We start from the raw sequence: 18,318 nt of genomic DNA, 5'->3' as shown, positions 1-18,318 counted from the left end.
ATCACCAAGCACCAGCATGTCACATGTGGGGCGGAAGATGGAGATGCCGCGAGCCAATGAGAGGCGGGTAAATGACGTAAGGCTGTGCGGCTGGTACTTCAAACTTCACCTCACCTCGACTCCTACTTGTCGTTTACGAGATATGTCAGTCACCCACATGCTATAAGTTGGCTACTACCGAGCTCATTCAGACTCTGCTGGTTGACTAACAAGCCATCATTTCGCCCTGCACTGTATCGCGACTCTCATTGCACGCTTTGATGGAAGTCATGTCAAAGCTACAGCGCGTAACAGGAGATTGTGGTGGAGTTATCACAGACAACTCCGGTCCAAGCAAGCAACCTACCGGTATGGTACAGAAGTTTAGAGTCGCCTTGGGGCGAACTGATATCGAGAATACCTTGCTAGTGCCTGCGACATGGCCTGCCGAACCACAAACTACCCTCGAGTCTCTTCTTGACCAATGTGATCGCTGGATAAAGTTCTGTGAGCATTGGGACCCCGATGATTTTGTCATGCACCAGTGGTCTAAGTTGAGGTTCATTGTACTGCAGCTCCACCAACTGGGAGTCATACCGGATAGCAACAAATTTCATTTCTGTCATACGGACCTTGTAGCACACAATAATCTGATTGAGATAGTTGATCACTCGAATGTGCGTATTACCGGGGTACTTGACTGGGACGCTTCTTTTGTATACTTTGTCCAAAGTTTGTCGCTTACTCAGCGCCATACGATCTGCGGGTACATGGAGATGGATACGAATGGAACGAGACCAAGTGCATGACGGACGCTGATGACCTATCTCCTACTCTAATGATCTTGAACTACGAAAGTAATTCCTCGAATTAGCCAGCAATGAATGGAAGAAGTACGCCACACAGCCTGAATACTTGATTGCGCGACGAATATTCGAGATTTTCAAAAGAGGCGCATCCAGTGCATGTGACTACCAGGACATGGACGATGTTATTGCTGATTGGCAAGAGATTCACTTCGATGAGGCGCTAAACAAGTTTTCTCTGTCGGACCCCGACACTGACAACGACAGTGAGTACAGTGGTCAGTCTGAAGACAGTAGCGACAGCGATGACGATGTTGAAGATGAATGAAGATGAATGAAGATGTGAAAAATTGCTGGTCACGAGATTACTAGATCCAGCGAGTTTCCACAAGTTTCGTGGTAGATCTCTGAGACAAGCTCAAATAATACAATTCCTTCACAGAAGCATTTTTTACTATAGGAGGTCTATCGCTTGAGTTTGTGCAGTGGAATAAGAGGTATTTTTCAATCACAATAAATACCATGTATTTATCACACTGTGATATAACCTGCATCAGAACCCCTTCAACGAAACGTTCTGATTCCTCCAAAAAAATCACAAAACTTAACTGAATTCTTCACGAAGGATATTTCTAGGAGTATAAGATATACTTTTACTATTAGATTATCTAATCTAAAGCTCTATCTCTTCTTATACTCCTAGATAACCTTATGTAAGCCTAGGCTGCCTAGCAAGCCTTTAGTAAGGCTAAAAAGCTATTGCTAGCTCTAAGAGTAATATGGCATTTAGATTAATGCGTGATCGCTACCCTACTTGGTACTTCTCCAGAAAACGCCTTCCGCATATGGCTAGCTTATTACCACCTAACGTAATTTTTATGATATCATCAGCTACGCCAAGCTTGTGGCTCGAAACAGACTGTGGCTGATGGTGCCTGCCAAAACGTAAATCACGTGAGATATCAGCATCAGTCCCATCGCTTATAAACACGAAAGCCTTTGCCATACTGAGGTATTCTTATAGGTCAAGAAAGGCACACAGGATCGAAGCAGAATTACGGCCAGGTACAGTCGCGAGCACAATCGATTTTCAGCATGACACGGCTTTACTGCATCTGTCTTACTGGTTGGCTTAGTTATGTCATCATTGGCACAGTCGCGTCCACCATCCAAGTACAACCGCCCTCAGCCCAAGCTCGACGCCATGTTACGCGCCGTGACTTTATAAATGTTTTCAGCGACTCACTTCTAACACGCCCTATCTCGCCTAACAGGTGCAACAGTGACCGCTATAACTCTATACACCAAAAGACGGGGAGCATCACTACAAGGATCAATTCCACAGCAACATCAGGTGGTTCATCTAGTGACAAGGTAAGCCACCCTCTAAAGTTGAAGTATCATTTACCTCCTGCGGTTAATAACTCTTTCCCGTTATTAGGCTACAGCACTCGACCGCCGCCGCCAATGCAGACCGTGTCCAACAACCAGCCAGCCTATAACGCCTTCCACACCGTTGTTCAACCCATCACTATCCTTTAAACATCGCGCTACCGGATATACAGTACCCATAACCAGCTGCAAATCTTGTGTTAGAGTAGGCAATACTGCACAGTCTCAGAGCCGCATCGTCAAGATGGGCTCCGTGAACAATCCAAAGCGAGTTGTTCTTCGTTTTAGCGTTCAATACGAGCGTGAGGAAGCGACTATAAATGAACAATTTTTTGCACTGCACGGCCCTGAACCTCCAAATAAAGATTTTTTTTCTCACTTAATGGCCCCTAACGAATCCTCCAAGATGCACATCGTTCTGGATATCTACTGTAACTCACACCCGGCTATCGATAACAGCATAATATCATACGAGGTCTTCAAAGTAAGGAAGAACGGCAATTTGTATGTCCCTATCTCTCCTAGAAGTTCGAGCTAAGTATTGAGTTAGTAAATTTGAAAAACTAGGCGCTGCTGCATGCCAACTTGCCCGCAAGCGCTGCGAGTTGTATGGGATCAAATGGGGCACTAACTAATCCTCAATCTGAGGAATTGGATGGTGTCCGTGCATTGCATACAGGACAATCTCCAGCTACGTTCGTATCTTGAACATAAAGGGACAAAGGCAAGTCCCGTTGCTGTCCACTCACAGGCAGACAGAGTTGTTGGTTCGGACGTGCTAGCGCTTGTGCACACCGCAGATAGTCACCCCTTACCTGGTGTTGAGGGTTGCGGCGACAACGGGCATACGTTTTGACCTGAATGTCGCACATATTGATTCGAGTAGATAAGAATCGAAAGATTTGCTGAGCAACACTCAAGTCGCAAAGGACGGCGATCTGGGCACTGCGGGGTGCTGACGTGTCCTACGCAAACATAATGCGTGACTAATACGTGCGAGACCAGTTACCACAGCCTGTAGCTTAGAGCATGAAGACAGATGCGGTAAGGCTGCAGGAACGGTTCTGTGCGATGGGACTGAAGCTAGCGTGGGGATTGTGCTCGCAACTTGTAGCAGAGAACAATATTCGGAGCTCAGCGCCATCCATGGCTGTCCCATGAATACTGTGGGACTGTGACGAAGGGTCATCCCGAATGATCATAGCTCAAGACAGCATGAGGGCTCACCAAGTACCAAAGCAGGACTACTTCACATTGTAGGTCTATGTTCATGTCTACAATATGCTGACTGTCATCGATATGTCCATCTATTATCACCACATCTGTAACCACAGGTGCTCTCCACATTTCTAGCATCGGATCAATAAGCGCTTCGCTTGCTCGTGCTGCTTTGCTAATAGTCCATCTGGAACACCTTCTTCGGCCGCGACAGATTTACGCTTCCAACCACGTTTCTTCCCTAATTCGCCTTCATCCGCCTGCGCCGTTGCCTTTTTAGAAGCATCTTGCTTAGCACGTTCTGCACGGTTAGCCCAAATTGCTTAAGATCTTCTTGTGTTATTACCTGTCCTTCACTATTCTTCCTAGGCTTCTCTAGGATATCTAATTTTATATTTTGGTGAGTCTTAGTGTTATTGTTGACAGCCTTAAGAAGCCTAATATAATTCTAGTTAAGGGCTTGCTAGGCAATGGACCTCTTAGCAGCGTTAGCAAGCCTCTGAATTAGTCTATGACGACGCATTTCGTTTAGCATATTACTATAAGAATCTTGCTTAATAAGGCTCAGCAGTTGTGTTACAGCTTCCGATGACACGGGTGCCTAATAGGGCGTAAGTACTTGTAAAAAGACTCCTTAACTAAGCTAGTATAGCCTAGACCGCGGCTCTAGGTACGTTCTCTACCACTCGCCCTCTATCGCCACGCTCAATACCACCCCGGGACGCTGTGGCAAAACACGTGACTGATAAACTACCCGAGCGCATGAGGGTGTGTATTGTCTTTCTTTGTTAATTTAGGGATTCACCGTGAGCTTGTTGTCTGTCCTTTCTTCATGGCAAGATCTTGATAGCATGTTGTATGTGTTTAATATATCTGAATGTAAGCTACTCGTTTTTATTTCTGATACAGATGGATTAGAGGGGTGGAAGTTTTGTACATCACTAGGTAAGATTGAAGATTGAGGCACAGGTTAAGTTCACAGGCCATACACTTACATATTTAATCGAAAGTTGCTCGCGATTCTATCATACGGCATCTCATCTCGTCTCGCAAAAGTCGAGTGAAATCGACTTAGCAACAGTTCTCAAGCTCATCCTTGTCTTCAGGATGTATCAAAGCCCAATCTCGGATCAGACGAGCAGCTTCGACTTGCTGTTCAGGAATTTGCGTACCCGTCACCAGAGACTTCCACAACAGATTGGCGAGGACGCACTCATCCGACATAGCGAAGCGAAGTAGTTCGGGCGATGCGACATCTTTGAAGGCATCCTGCAGCATCATGCTGTAGCGATCATCTGTGTTGTCTTCAGACCATGTGCAAGAATCCAATCCGGGCCAAGCCCAGTAAGGTGCAGTCAATACGACGAATTTTGGCGCGAAGACACACATGTCCCAGTCTAGGATTCCAGTGATTTCCGCGGTCGTAGAGTTCTTTACTGCGACCATGATGTTGCGTGCGAAAAAGTCTCCGTGTGAAAGGTGGAAGCAGTCACCGAGAAATCCTAAGCGGTCGAGAGAGCGAGCAATGACTTGGAACTGGGACCATATTTTGAGTCTATTTCGTAGTCCTTTTGCCCTTTCATAGTTGTACCAGCGACGGCAGTGATCTTGTAGGTACTCCAGTGGCGTTTGAATCGGTGACGGAATATTGTTAGCATCAGCAGCTTCCTGGTCACTAGCTGCAGCTACCTCATTAGGCACTGGAAATTGTGTAATCTTGATGGCTTCATCGCTTGAGCAGGTAAGATTCTCTAGTGATATTTCACCTGCAGCTGGCGAGGTAATGTTAGCCATTTGTTCGATGATTTTGCAGAGCTGTGGAATCAATGAGGTTTTCTGATCGGAATTCAGGATCTCCCAAGTATGTGCAAGGTCATTGCCGTGAAGACGCTCTTGCAATACATATGGCAAGCCCAGAACATTATCCGCGCTATGATCGTATGCAAGAACCTTTGGGACCGGGAAGGTTGCTCGTGCGCCAACTACCTTCAAACGGGCAAGATTTCGAGCTTCGTCACTGAGATTAAGTGAACATTTTGGCACTCGTAATGCGTACTCTACCAGTAGCGGCCTTGAGGGTGCGCGGAATAGTCTACTCATTGCTCCAGCAAGCGAGTCTCCAGAACTGGCATGAGGTACAGGCTGCTCAATGGTGATACTGAACACTTTGTTGTACGAACCAAAACCAATTAATTTGACCAGCGGAGACGATGGCATCGCAAGATTCGGGAAAAGCTCGGCGACCAAAAATACGATCTTTGCGGTGAACTCCTGAGCTCGTCTAGTTATGAATTTTTCGACTCGTGCTTTGGCTTCTTCAGCTTTGAGACGTTTGTTGAGAACCTCTAGGCGAACTTGTCTCGCTTGTCGCTGTTGCTGTAGTACCATTTTCGTGGGACATGCAGGAGGACTCAGGGGTACTCCTTCACCGGTTGGACGAAGAGAGTTTGTGCTAGATTTGACAGTCCAAAGAGCGCTCATCGTGTGAAAAGTGTTGAAATTTATCTTTTCGATGAAGCTGGCTCAAGTAGTTCTTTGCAAGGTGGAAACTAAAGAGCTTTTGAGATTTAAAGTCGGGAGTAACACGCGCTTTGCTTTTCATAATGCCTTTCACGCCAACAATGCGTATAGTGTAGTATACTTTGTACTTGCACATTGTGATAACAATGTTGACTAAAGTCTGTCATAGCTTCATTACGTGACGTGTAAACCATTCCAATTCATAACAGTGCGAAAACTGCGAGATTTGCCCATATGACTCCCAAAAGACCAAGTTAGCAGTACCTATGGTCGGGGCCCTTAAAATGTATGGCCATGAAACTATACATCGTTCTCCTTTAATTTTTTCTATATCATAATGAGATCATACTAAAATGTTCAAAATCAACCATCGAACTTTGAGATGGTTCCCAGTAAGCGCGGACACCATTATGCCAACATAAGAATTCACGCTCTTCCGGCTTTTAATCAACAAGTCCTTAGCCTTCTATGCTTTCTTATATTAAAAAAAATGAAGTGCTAATCCCTTTTCTCTCTTGTTCTTAGGACCTTTGTTGATATCCGTACCCGTCTACACCAGTTGGCGAATCACAGCACTAGCTCAGCCATGGCCAGCCAATCAGGTCATCAGACCTTGTCAACCAATTGGATACGTCATCGAACACCACATCTATCAAGCTTGCGAACAACGACAAACGCACCTCATCGTTCTGGACCTCGCAGTCGGGCTTCAGAGTGTGCACGTCACATCCACGAAAGACGTGTTCCGCAAGTGCATATTGACCAAGTCGTGCGTCGTTCAGCGTCTCTGCCATCCCTACCTATTCGCACCCGGCCAGTACGGTGCGCGGAAGCCATTGTCGCTAACCCATCACTGCCCCATACCTCAACAGCTGAACCACGGGTTGGCAGTGAAGACCCCAAAAAGAATTTGGATGTATTCTGGACTGTGTATAAAACACTTGTCGCCAAGACACAGGTGCAATTCAACGAAAAATCCGGCCCAGACCTAGGCAACCTTAGAAATTACCATTACGCAGTAGCGAGCTCGACGACACGAGTGGTTCCACCTCAACGTACCCGTTTTAATTATATGTAACATAATCTACGACTAGCTGTATACAGCGAAGAAGGGCCCACACCCACGCCAATACGAGAGTGTCGTTCGTCGTGGGAAAACGCTTGGTACAGCTTGTAAACCGGAACCCGTCAGGCCCAGAAAGTGCACTACAGCCACGCTGGGTGTTTGTTTCAGGCGTTCAACCCGGATTCTCGATGAGTCGAGGAGCACTCCACACGTATTTCAAGGCCGCTGCGCCCAAGAAACCAAAATATGAAGCTAGTCTAGAGAAATCCTGCCACTTCTCGTATCCCTTCGCGATCCCACACTTACCAGTATCGTTTGTAGACGCACTAGGATTCGCGCCAGAGCAAGAAGGAAGAAACATAAACGACCAGTCGGATCTCGATTTAGTGTACTATCAGCCCTATATTCCCGCATCAATCGCATCAGGCGTCTTCGAGTTCCTCCGTGACCAGCTTCCTTTCTACCGCGTGCAATACAACGTCAATCGTGGCGGTCACCAAATACAAATCGACACTCCACGCTACACCACCGTCTTCGGTATTGACGAAACCAGTCGCTTTACTCCCGAAGGCGATCTCGTCGATGCCAAAACCGGAAAACAAGTCGAGGCCTACCGCTACAGATACAAACCCAGACCTATTCCACAATGCCTTGACTTGCTTCGCACAATCACCGAAGGCACCACGGGCGAAACATTCAACTTCTGTCTCGTAAATTACTACGCCGATGGCCAAGACAGCATATCCTATCACAGCGACGATGAGCGTTTCCTCGGTATGGAGCCAGCCATTGCTTCATTTTCGCTCGGCGCAAAGCGTGACTTCTTTATGAAGCACAAGCCCATCTCAGCCATAGCAGGAGAGCATGTGGCCCAGCCAAAGGCCATCAAACTGTTGCTGGGCCCTGGAGACATGATCCTGATGCGTGGACGAACGCAAGCGAACTGGCTGCACAGTATTCCGAAGCGTGCAGGTACTGACGCAAACAAGGGGAGGATCAATATTACATTCAGAAAGGCGATGGTGAAGGCGGGAACAGATAATTATTATAATTATAACGTTGGATCTGGGAAAGTGTACAAGTGGAATGTGGTGGAGCAGAAGATGGCACAGTGGGAGCAGCCTGTGGAGGGTAGCGACAGTGGTACAGGTCAAGCTGTCGCCTCCGGTTCTGGGCAGGCGAACGGGCAGTGAGAGCACATGACATTGGGTATGTACTGATGGTGGTGTGTTTGGCAGATACTAGATTGTGCCACTTGTTGATTTTTTCGAGACTAGATCGGACCATATCTCCCATAGTCCCAGGGTTGACTATTCTTTTTTTCATCATAGGATCATTTGTACCACAATGGCATGTCTGTAATTTCTTTGCGACTGCCACGGGCGACGAGTCTGATGATTGTTGATTTTTCGGATTCACATACGTGTGCATGAGCTGGAATGTCGTTGTGTCCCAATTTTGCAACAATGGTGTTGAATCATGTCCCGAATACTGAGACAGCACGATCGAGAAACTCCGTGGGTAATAGGTAGATACCGGTATGATTTCTCGGGAAGATGCCCCGAGCGCAAAACCCCACCTGGGCAGAGATCGGGGCCGGGGTACCTGGGCTCAACCACGAAGATCCTTGACAAGACTACAAAGGAGGAGTCTGGAGAAGGGTATTATGGGGAAGGGCTTGGATGCAATTGCAAGAAAGCCCATCTCGATCGCACTTTGCATAGTCGGCGGACTTCGGCCAAGACGGAAATGGAACTGGACAAGGCAGCCTTCCAATCCTGCTAACGTTGTGGGAAGTCTTGGCGGTTGACGTTGATGATATCGGACATAAGGGCGCATGCCAACGTCGTCATTCTGCAACGAGCGCACTCTGCGAGCAGCGAAGATAGCCAGTGTCGCATACAAGGCTTCTGATACATTGTCGCGACTTCCAGGCTAGCCACGGGCGGTTCTTTGCTGTACCCTTTGACGGCTGATAGGACTATCTCAAGGGAACCGTTCATCAGCGAACGGATTGGCGTCGTGCGCGTCGCATGCGAAGCGTGACGGTAGGAACCATTGTATTGATCCTGTATGAAATGCGCACGACTGACGTTAGACTCCAGACTCGATACTCAAAACCTGAAAACGCTTGCGACTTAGCTTCAGGCATCACCGCAGAACTCGAAGCCACGCACAAGACGACTGCTGCCTTCGTTGTCGCAACCCCGTCATCACGATCTGATCAAGACTACAGCCCATTACAGCGTTCGTCAGAAATATATCGAGGTCGGAGACTCAAACGAGCGAGAACTACACGCACTGGTTGAACCAAAAACCCAGGATTGTAGCTGTAGGCAGCAGGCTGGGAGACCATAACAAGACCCTATTGAGGATTTACGGAGTCACTACCCCAAGTCCAGTTGCAGCAGCTCTAGTCAAGTCTGGACATAAGCAGCCCCGAGTCATTTAAGACCGCGACGGGCCTCGACCAAGCATTGCACTGTGTCCGGCCTCCTGCCAACTCACTCTTGCAGCTGCAACGCCCGAACGAGCAGGTCAGTCAATCTGCGCACGACAAATCTAGACTGGAAAAGCACCATAGTGGTGGTCCATCTCTGAGAGCCAACGACGTGCAAGGCATCTTTCACTCTAGGCGGAGTTAACTCTTAAATCCGGATTGCCCCTTGACAGAACGCGCCTCCAGGCCCACCGCAGTCATGCCGCCAACGCCCCCTTCGACGACTTCCTCTAGTGCGGGACACTCACCACCCGATCCTCAATTCCGAGTTGTGCGCAAAAGAAATCGCGTTCCATTGTCATGTGGAGCTTGCAGACACAGAAAGTGAGTGAAAGTCTACATGGAGAAAGGCACGAAAGTACATATTTTGACGTCAATAGACTGAAATGTAACCGTGGCCACCCTTGTGACAATTGCACCAAGCGCGGCGACACGGCATCATGTACGTACGCTACTCCTGGAAACCGCAAAAAGAGCGCAGCCAATGCAGGCGCAACGACTTCCCCGGATGATATGCAAAACCGCATTGACCGACTTGAAGGACTCGTGCTTTCATTAATGACCAATGGCGCTCAAAGCGCTGGGCCAGTCGCTGCTCAAGCTGCAATTGCGAATAGTATGAGTATTGGCTCAGCAGAGCAGTACGATATAGGCAATATAGATCATGGCATGAGCAATGCTGCACCTGAATCGATACCTGAAGAGGATACGTACGACGAGAGCGAGATGGAGAACGTTACGAAATCTATCGGTGTCATGAAGGTGAACAACAATCACACAGTCTTTGCATCAGAAGCACATTGGTATGCGATATTGGGAGAAGTACGTTTACCTACCAATTCCATTTAAACATTCACTAACGACTCCTAGTTGTCCGAAGTCAAGAACTATTTTGCCGAACACAAGAAGCAATATGAAGAACAACTGAAGCGATACAAAGCGACGCATAGCACAGAACGCCCGCCTGGTACATCATTCCTCATGGGAGCGCGGAATTCAAGCTCCAAGGCTGAACTGCTCTCTCGTTTCCCACCCAAGCCAACTGCCGACATACTCGTTTCAAGATTTTTCAACACATACGACCCAGCAATTCATATCATCCATGGCCCTTCTTTCCAGAAAGAGTATGACAGACATTGGTTGCAACCAGATGAGACTCCCATCATATGGCTGGGCTCTGTATACGCAATGATGTGCATAGCCTTGCAATCATATACAAGAGCTGGTGATGAGCCGCCAGAATACCATAACAAATCTTGGGAGATGTCGAAAGAGTACGGTGAACTGACAGCTCAATGTCTAGTAATGGCAGACATCACACAACCGATTACAGGCATGCTCGAAACTCTCATCCTACACATACATGCTGAATACGCTCGTAGCCGAGACGCGGAAGTTGGAATCCTCATCAGCACTGGTATAATTGTGCGACTTGCGATGCGAATGGGATTACACCGAGACCCTGGTCCTTATCCCGGTATTCCTGTATTCCAGGGCGAGATGCGGCGGCGCGTATGGGCTGCAGTCCGTTCCATAGATCTCTTATTCTCTGCGCAAGCTGGCTTGCCTCCAATTGTGCGTCCACGGGACACGAATACCGAGATACCCCGCAACCTTTACGACGATGAACTTCATGAGAACATGAAGGAATTACCACCCTCCCGGCCTGAGAGTGAAGCTACACCCACCCTTTACCTCATCAATCGGACACGATTAATCTATAAACTAGGGGAGGCGGTGGAACTGACTGAGGCATTGACTTGTTCATCGTACGACGAAGTTGTGAAGATGGATGCCGAAGCACGTGAACTCCATGATAACATCTCGCCACACCTCAAAATGCGAGGAATGGACGAGTCAGCGCGGGACTCATCGACACTGATCATGCAACGCTTCACTCTCGACCTCCTTTACCTGAAAATCATTTGCGTCCTTCACCGAAGGTATCTCTCCTATGCCAGAGTCCATCAACGCTTCAGTTACTCCCGGAAAGCGGTGATGGATGCTTCGATGCAGATACTTCAACACCAAGCTACTCTTCACCGCGAGTGCCAAAGTGGTGGCCGGTTACGGAACGTAAAGTGGTTCATCTCATCACTCACGACCTTTGAGTTTCTCCTCGCCGCAATGATCATCGCTTCCGACATGTACCACATGTGCAGACATGAACATCGTACAGGCCGACCTACTCCAGATGCATGGGGCATTGACAAACGCGATGAAATGCTGGAGGCCATAGAAGTGGCTGTTGCCATTTGGGACGGCCTCAAGGACCATTCAATGGAGGCATACAAAGCACATGCAACGCTGAGCGTGATGTTGGATCAGTTGAAGAAGAGTCGATCAGCAAGACAAGCACCCAACGGCTTCCACGCGGCATCATCAGGGTTCCCAGTCTTGGCACGTATGGACGACTCTAATGTCGCTCCGGAGCATTCTGCAGCCATGACTCTGGGCATGCTCAGCACAGGCGGTATGACACCGAACTCGGCAAACATGTTCGACCAGCGATACCCAGCGTCCATGGCGAACCTATTGAACGACCCAGTGCCTCAGCCATCAACGGGCCTAACACCACAATATGGCGGTCCAAGTGGGCCTACGGTCCCCGAAAATGTGCCCAGCCCTTTCTCAAATCTGTTCGGTGCGAACCTCTTCCAGAACTTAGACCTGCCCCCTACTGATAATATCAACTGGGTATGTAACATTGTCATCAAAGCTCGTCCATGACATCTGTTAACGTTCAGCAGGATGCATGGGATTCATATATACAGGGACCTGGTATAGACACATCAAATAACTTCTTCCCTATGGATATGAGCAGTCTACTCGATCAATCGGTTGCACAGCCGGCGCAACAGCAGCAGCAGCAGCCTCAAGGAACACGTCCGAATGGTTTTGGCCAAACTGCGTACATGAATGTTAGTTGCTCCGACTTCAATCAACTTCACAGTGACTAAAAACGACGATAGGACACTATGAATCCTGATTCGAAGCCAGGAAATGGGGAAGGTTTTGCTATGGGCTTTGTATTGCCAAAATAGCAGGAATTTGGTCTGTATCCATGGAATCCTGTTGTATCTCTAAGGATTGGATTGTATATGAGCAGCATTCAACGATGATCATGGGGCCGAAAAGCATGGTGTTCAATGGGATGAGCCACTGATTTCTGCATTCGGGGAGTATAAGCGGATGACTGAGGCGCAGCGCATGCACGCACGCACGCACGACGTACTGGAATGTCAAATTCAACTCTTTGTGTCCATGCCGGCAACATTTCGTCTGTATACTACGTTCCTGGGTCAACGTGTTCGCATATCCAGGGCTTCCTTGCAAAATGTAGTGCAACATGCTACCGACTAGTAGACAGGTAAGTAGACTGTAGGTAGGGTAGGCTATATTTAGCGCAGCACAATAAGGCTGACACACAAGCTTTCCCGCTTTGACTGGCCGAGCACCCCACTTAGGACCCGCGTTTGGACCCCTGGATGTTTCACAGGCCAACGTCATCGCTTCACGAATTGCTTATGTGCCGTGCGTTGTGTGGCTGCGGGGATAGGTTGGACGTCGGCTGAGAGTGGGCGCAACCTGATGCGTTGTATACAAGACGCCTGTTTCACTGTTGCATTGCACTTTACCGATCTATCCCTTCCCTCTCTCACCACCACTTTGCTTATCATTTCAGGAGTTTGTTGCAAGATTACAGACCAAGACTGAGTTCTGGCACGGCCTCACTGAATCATTGTCATCTACATCATAGTTGAATTCTACTATTACAGATACAAGCAATCCTAACACTCTATACTCCACCGCGAAAGCCATTCGACCCTCAAGATGACCTCCATTCCCCCACTCAACACCACTGCCATCCCTCCTTCTTCGTCTCCATCCTCCTCCACGGCCGCTCCCTCCACAGACTCCTTGTCTCCGCTCTCCCGCAGCAATACGTTTCCCCATAAAACCAGCCCATCGGTATCGACGCAGACGCCGCTGATCGATACTTCGACACCTGCGATCAATGAGGAACCTGTAGAGTTGGATGGCGGCGCAGTGGAAGTACCCCCGACCATGAAGGAGGGGCTGCGGGCGGGATGTATGCGGTCGCCGGGGGATGAAGAGGATATCGATGGGGAATTTCTGGGGGAGGGGAGGAAGGATGAAGCAACTGCTGTGAGTTGATACATTCACATATGCTTGCTCTCCATTTTCATAGAGTTTCGTTGTAGGCATGATGAACTCGGCTGACAGAGCGATTAGAAACGCGCGGCCATGTTGGCTTCACGGAGCAAAGATCCTAGCGTGATTGTGGATGTTCCGAGGGAGCCGACTGCGGAGGAGGTACATGCTGCGAGGAGTGCAGAGGGTTTGGTCACGCCGGGGTTGGGGCAGAGGGAGTTTGGGGGGGCATCAAGGCGAAGCTGAGTACAGAGTACGATGATGGTTTCGAGGGCACAATTCAACAGAAACATTCTCTCATGTTGGTGTATCAGCTTCAAGACTGATACAGTATCAAGTCAAATACGTACGAAAGACTAGACCCAATGTTGACGGACCCCCGTTGCGGTCTAGTCAGTCTCCATGAACGTGCCTTCCGCAGCAAGATAGCCAGACAGTCGCACCTTCCTGCCTCGATTTCTCTCACCCGCTAGTAGTGCAAACGCACTGAAAGTAGAATAGCGGGGCCAACAACATAAACACCACCACGTCATTGCCATGCTCAAACGGCTGCCGCACATAAAAACCGGTCCTCTCACCTCCTCCTCTCACCTTGCCAACTCAACCACCCCTTCGCCGCGACTACTCCATCGTCCCGACGCTGAGATCGCCAACATGGCATCCAGCGGGAGCAAAGTACCTGGTCGCTTCGACACTGAGGCTTTGAGAAACTGCCCCATGTAAGCCTACTGAGCACTATTACTGTCGATATCGTACTAACCTTACACACAGCGCAGCTGGAAACCGTAAGAACGCGCTAATCTTGCGACTGCCTCCGGAACTACGCAACAAGATCTACGGGCTTGTCATGGACAAGGGAGATGTGAACCTGAAGGAGGCACCCATACGGTATCTACCATTCTCCAGGGTCATGCGTCCCATCAATTCCCCACTCGCAGACCAGATACAAGAGCCAAACGCCATCCCCTTGCAGTTGGTCTGCCGCCAGATATACACCGAGACCCGCTTCTTGCCATATTTCCTGAACACTTTCAAGATACTCTCAGAGGAAGTCTTTGATGATTGGGTATCGAGGCGCTTGAAGACACAGCTAGCTGCTATCACGTCCATTCAGCTTCCACTGGCCATGCAGGTGGATTACTGGCAAACAGACGGCCATGTCTTGAAGCACACCTTTCCGAATCTGCAAAGGCTTCGTCTCGTACTTGGATTTCTCATCCATGGAATCACCTTGGATGACGAGGAGATCAAGAACCGATTCCCAGACTACGATGCAACCACGGCGAAGAAGGAGATGGTCAAGGATAGGATCAAGAGGAAAGAGGGTCGCAACCTCCGCGTCGTCGATAGTAGCTTCGATATCGAGGTCTCCGATGTCAGTTTAAACGAGTCCCAGCCCATGTCCTTATTTTGCTGACTGTTCAGATGATTACGAGTTGCCCTTTCGAAGAAGCAATGATCTTTCCCGGCGAGGTGTTCGATCACCGCGACTGGTTCTTAGGCACCTGAAACGCCGTGAGCTTGTCCTTCTCGACTCCAAGACCCGGATCAATCTCGAAGAAGAGCTATGGGTCCATTATCATGGGTCCACTATTATGGGTGAATTGGTTTCTGTGGGTAGTGTTGAGGGAAGTGGAGGAATACGATGCACAAGTCAACGGCAATGCCGGCCATTTTGCTCAATCACTCATACCACCCCAGCCTTCGACAATCTTCCTTTCATAGTGCAATATTGCGTTGCTGCTTTGGACGATGAAGTAGATTGTCTATGAATAAATGAATGTACCTGTCGATCTGCATACTCATATTTTTGTTCTACCATCCACCCTTGCCGAGAATCCTGCCAAGCACTCTGACAATGTCATCCGCGCGCTCCATCGCGACCTCATGACCAACGTTTTTGACCAGTCTGAATTTGGCATGTTCGTCACCGAGTACGGTCTTTGCGTCCTCCATGAGTTCATCAGCATCCACAATGGGATCCATTTCGCCCAAAACAAACCACACTTCTTTGAAATGGCTGTGCCTGCTCTCCATGTTCTCTTTGAGCACACTCCAACGCTCCTGCTGGTCGTGAATCGGTGCGTAGCGAATAGAAGAAATGAACGCAGGGACAAAGCCCTTGTGGTGCTGAACCTGCCAATTGAGGACCTCTGCAGCAGTTCCGTGGCTCTCAGAGAGACTCACACCGTTGAAGCGAGCGCCTTTTTGCGCAACAGACGTTCCTGGCTCAATGGTACTGGCTTCGGGTCCGCTTCGCAGGCTGCTGGATACGAGCCACTCGACTAAGAATTCTGGGAGGATGCTGCTGGTCGAATACATGAAGCTGGTCTTCCAGCTGATACGCTTGGGGCGGATCAATCCTCCTGGAGCGACGAGAACTAGGCCACGGACGAGGTTGGGCAGGTAGGATGCGAAGTCGGCGGCAATGGCGCCACCGAGCGAGTAGCCGATGATGGCAAAGGAAGACCAGGAGACGGGTGAGGATGCCAGAGCCCAGAGTATTTGATTCGTGTAGAGGGTCGAGTCGTAGTGGTGCAGCTTGGGTGATGGAGCCGAGGAGTAGCCGCGGCCGAAGAGATCTATCAAGGTAAGTATTGAGAAGATGTTTGGAAACTTTGAGCACGCATATCCAGAAGGACTTTTAGCTGCTATGGGTCCATTGTGGACTTGGTGCAAGGAAGGGGAATGCACGAGCCAGAGCATCTGAACTGCGATAGGACCAGGACGGAAGTGACACGAAGAAACACATGTTCAAACAAATTCAAAGCAAAGAATCAAACACACGTAGAGGGGACACGAGGACCTACCAAATATCATAACGCGGCATCCTTTCTTGACTAGCTTGTGTGCCAAATCGCTCAATGCAACACTTGGGGTTGAGATGCCATGGAGGACAAGCACGCGCTTCCCATCCTTAGGACCCCATTCATACACTCTAATGCTACCATACGGCGTCTGCACATCCCTTGCGCCTTCCAGTGCATCAGGAGGATACGGAGACGCCCTCAGCACCTCTGGAGGCAGTGTCTCACGAGGCGACGGAATAGGCTTGAGTTTGCCCAAAGAGCGAGCAGAGCCAACCACCGATCGAATCAGCAGTAAACCGCTGAGCGACGCTGCGCCAACAAGAAGATACAAATGCGGTGCCTGAAGATTGCGAAACAGCTCTTTTCCAAAATTCGGCAGCTTGATGCCTAGACTGGGAAGCTTTATGCGTTGCTTGGCCGCTCCAATCGCGGTCCCCACAGATGCTACCGCTGACCCGACGAGAGGGACTGAGCTCGAGGGTGGAGGGGGCGCCTCTTTCCCGAACAAGGAGTCGAACAATGGCATTGTCGTTGCAGCGAGGGCTGGTGGGCGGTCAGCGCTTTTGCAGATCACGAAAGGGAAGTTTCGGTGTTTCTCACGTCCGCCCTAAAACTCCGAATCGTGACGTGGGGTAGACATTCGGAGAAGGATGCGTGATTGGTTGGGGGATGGAACGTCATTGCACCCCTGTCCCAATTTTTGGGTATGTATCTGACGTCTGGCAGGTTTCTAACATCTAGCCTGGAGTATTCCAAGGTTGTTACTAGCAGCTAGCACCGTTGAAAGGGAAGTTGTATTGTTGACACGCTCAGAAATATCAACATGTAGTGGCCTTGGCAGAAGGCGCTCATGTTCGTACTTCACGACCTGAGCTGTGATTAAGGTCACAGACTGCGATTGCTATGACACTACATGCGACTCGAAGCTTGCTTTCGCGAAACGCTCTCTATCGGTGGGAGCCTGATACTCGCCAATATCCCTGTCTTCCAGCCATCTCGAATTCTGGCTGATCCCACTCCTTCAGCGATCAGGACTATATCAACGGCATGATATACTACCGTTCCACAAAGATTGGATGTGGTGAAATAACAGCTACGTTTCATCTCAAGTCTCGGGTGAGCTGTTGCCAATCTACGCATCATGTCATCGACGACTCGCGAACAACGCTTATCGCTAAGTGGCCACCGCTAGAGACGCAGTCCTTAAGAGGATAATAGGCCACTGTAATACAATCTGATTATGCTGACTGGGTTTTTTTGTAATGTTGCTATGAGAAGATTCACATCTTTCAAATGAATCGAAGTCATCCTTCCTTCCATCATCGTCAAGCTCTGTCTTCGAGGAGCCGTTGCCCAATTCAAATATGGACCTTCTTCATCAAGTTACATAAGAACCAAAGAATGAGCTCTCAGATGCTTATTAGAAATAATTATAGAGAATCTGTAAAATTTTATTCACTAAGACCAAGGCCTCTTTGATCACACCTTGGTGCAAAGCTTTCACTTGTATGCATATGCCATATCCAACTCCGGTACTAGATCAGTATGTCACTAAAACTGTGACAGACACTTGATCGTATTACTACAGTAGCTTTGCACTTCGAGCACGAACAATGCGAGCTTGCTCGACGGATAGAACTGCAAGGCAATTTTCACATGGTGTACTTGGGACGATCTTGGCCCAAGAACTCCCGATCGGTACATTAATGACCGCTGGGCCTAGCCGCTATCTGATTGCTGCGACTATGAAGGGCGAACCATGGTGTCACGAAGGAATATGATGGAGAGATTCCCACCTGTCTTTCATTGGTCCTCAAGAGAGTCGGTGGCTGTTCGAGTAAGCTTTGATCC

General features: G+C 48.9%; 9 protein-coding genes across 9 annotated transcripts; 6 read left to right on the top strand and 3 right to left on the bottom strand.

The window, feature by feature from the left end:
• Positions 1-278: 278 nt before the first annotated feature.
• IAQ61_004610 (uncharacterized protein) lies at positions 279-1,113 on the top strand (the record flags this gene model as incomplete). Its single annotated transcript, XM_003839206.2, has 2 exons — positions 279-780; positions 854-1,113. Coding segments are annotated over 2 exons (762 nt in total), but the record flags the coding sequence as incomplete, so codon positions are not given.
• Positions 1,114-1,816: 703 nt separating this feature from the next.
• IAQ61_004609 (uncharacterized protein) lies at positions 1,817-2,715 on the top strand (the record flags this gene model as incomplete). Its single annotated transcript, XM_066096428.1, has 2 exons — positions 1,817-2,159; positions 2,227-2,715. Exons 1-2 carry the CDS (start codon positions 1,881-1,883, stop codon positions 2,713-2,715), a joined length of 768 nt encoding a protein of 255 aa, XP_065953746.1. The 5' UTR covers positions 1,817-1,880.
• Positions 2,716-4,466: 1,751 nt separating this feature from the next.
• IAQ61_004608 (uncharacterized protein) lies at positions 4,467-5,876 on the bottom strand (the record flags this gene model as incomplete). The annotated part of the gene is made up of 1 exon (XM_003839204.2): positions 4,467-5,876. One exon carries the CDS (start codon positions 5,874-5,876, stop codon positions 4,467-4,469), a length of 1,410 nt encoding a protein of 469 aa, XP_003839252.2.
• Positions 5,877-6,501: 625 nt separating this feature from the next.
• Positions 6,502-8,174, top strand: IAQ61_004607 (uncharacterized protein; the record flags this gene model as incomplete). Its single annotated transcript, XM_066096427.1, has 2 exons — positions 6,502-6,933; positions 7,020-8,174. The coding sequence occupies 2 exons, from the start codon at positions 6,502-6,504 to the stop codon at positions 8,172-8,174; spliced, it is 1,587 nt and encodes a 528-aa protein (XP_065953745.1).
• Positions 8,175-9,014: 840 nt separating this feature from the next.
• Positions 9,015-9,290, top strand: IAQ61_004606 (uncharacterized protein; the record flags this gene model as incomplete). The annotated part of the gene is made up of 2 exons (XM_066096426.1): positions 9,015-9,029; positions 9,087-9,290. 2 exons carry the CDS (start codon positions 9,015-9,017, stop codon positions 9,288-9,290), a joined length of 219 nt encoding a protein of 72 aa, XP_065953744.1.
• A 390-nt stretch (positions 9,291-9,680) lies between these two features.
• On the top strand, positions 9,681-12,525 carry IAQ61_004605 (uncharacterized protein; the record flags this gene model as incomplete). The annotated part of the gene is made up of 5 exons (XM_066096425.1): positions 9,681-9,805; positions 9,862-10,303; positions 10,352-12,178; positions 12,232-12,402; positions 12,454-12,525. 5 exons carry the CDS (start codon positions 9,681-9,683, stop codon positions 12,523-12,525), a joined length of 2,637 nt encoding a protein of 878 aa, XP_065953743.1.
• A 747-nt stretch (positions 12,526-13,272) lies between these two features.
• On the bottom strand, positions 13,273-13,665 carry IAQ61_004604 (uncharacterized protein; the record flags this gene model as incomplete). The annotated part of the gene is made up of 1 exon (XM_066096424.1): positions 13,273-13,665. One exon carries the CDS (start codon positions 13,663-13,665, stop codon positions 13,273-13,275), a length of 393 nt encoding a protein of 130 aa, XP_065953742.1.
• Positions 13,666-14,311: 646 nt separating this feature from the next.
• On the top strand, positions 14,312-15,166 carry IAQ61_004603 (uncharacterized protein; the record flags this gene model as incomplete). Its single annotated transcript, XM_066096423.1, has 3 exons — positions 14,312-14,376; positions 14,429-15,032; positions 15,083-15,166. 3 exons carry the CDS (start codon positions 14,312-14,314, stop codon positions 15,164-15,166), a joined length of 753 nt encoding a protein of 250 aa, XP_065953741.1.
• A 201-nt stretch (positions 15,167-15,367) lies between these two features.
• On the bottom strand, positions 15,368-17,063 carry IAQ61_004602 (uncharacterized protein). The gene is made up of 2 exons (XM_003839201.2): positions 16,468-17,063; positions 15,368-16,239 (listed from the first exon to the last, which is right to left on the bottom strand). Exons 1-2 carry the CDS (start codon positions 16,991-16,993, stop codon positions 15,473-15,475), a joined length of 1,293 nt encoding a protein of 430 aa, XP_003839249.1. The 5' UTR covers positions 16,994-17,063; the 3' UTR covers positions 15,368-15,472.
• Positions 17,064-18,318: the final 1,255 nt, after the last annotated feature.

The sequence above is a fragment of the Plenodomus lingam genome (assembly GCF_022343315.1).
Source record: "Plenodomus lingam strain CAN1 chromosome Unknown contig_19, whole genome shotgun sequence".
Classification (NCBI taxonomy): domain Eukaryota; kingdom Fungi; phylum Ascomycota; class Dothideomycetes; order Pleosporales; family Leptosphaeriaceae; genus Plenodomus; species Plenodomus lingam.
Note: the sequence above shows the minus strand (reverse complement) of the source record. Positions and strands in the feature narration are given on the sequence as shown.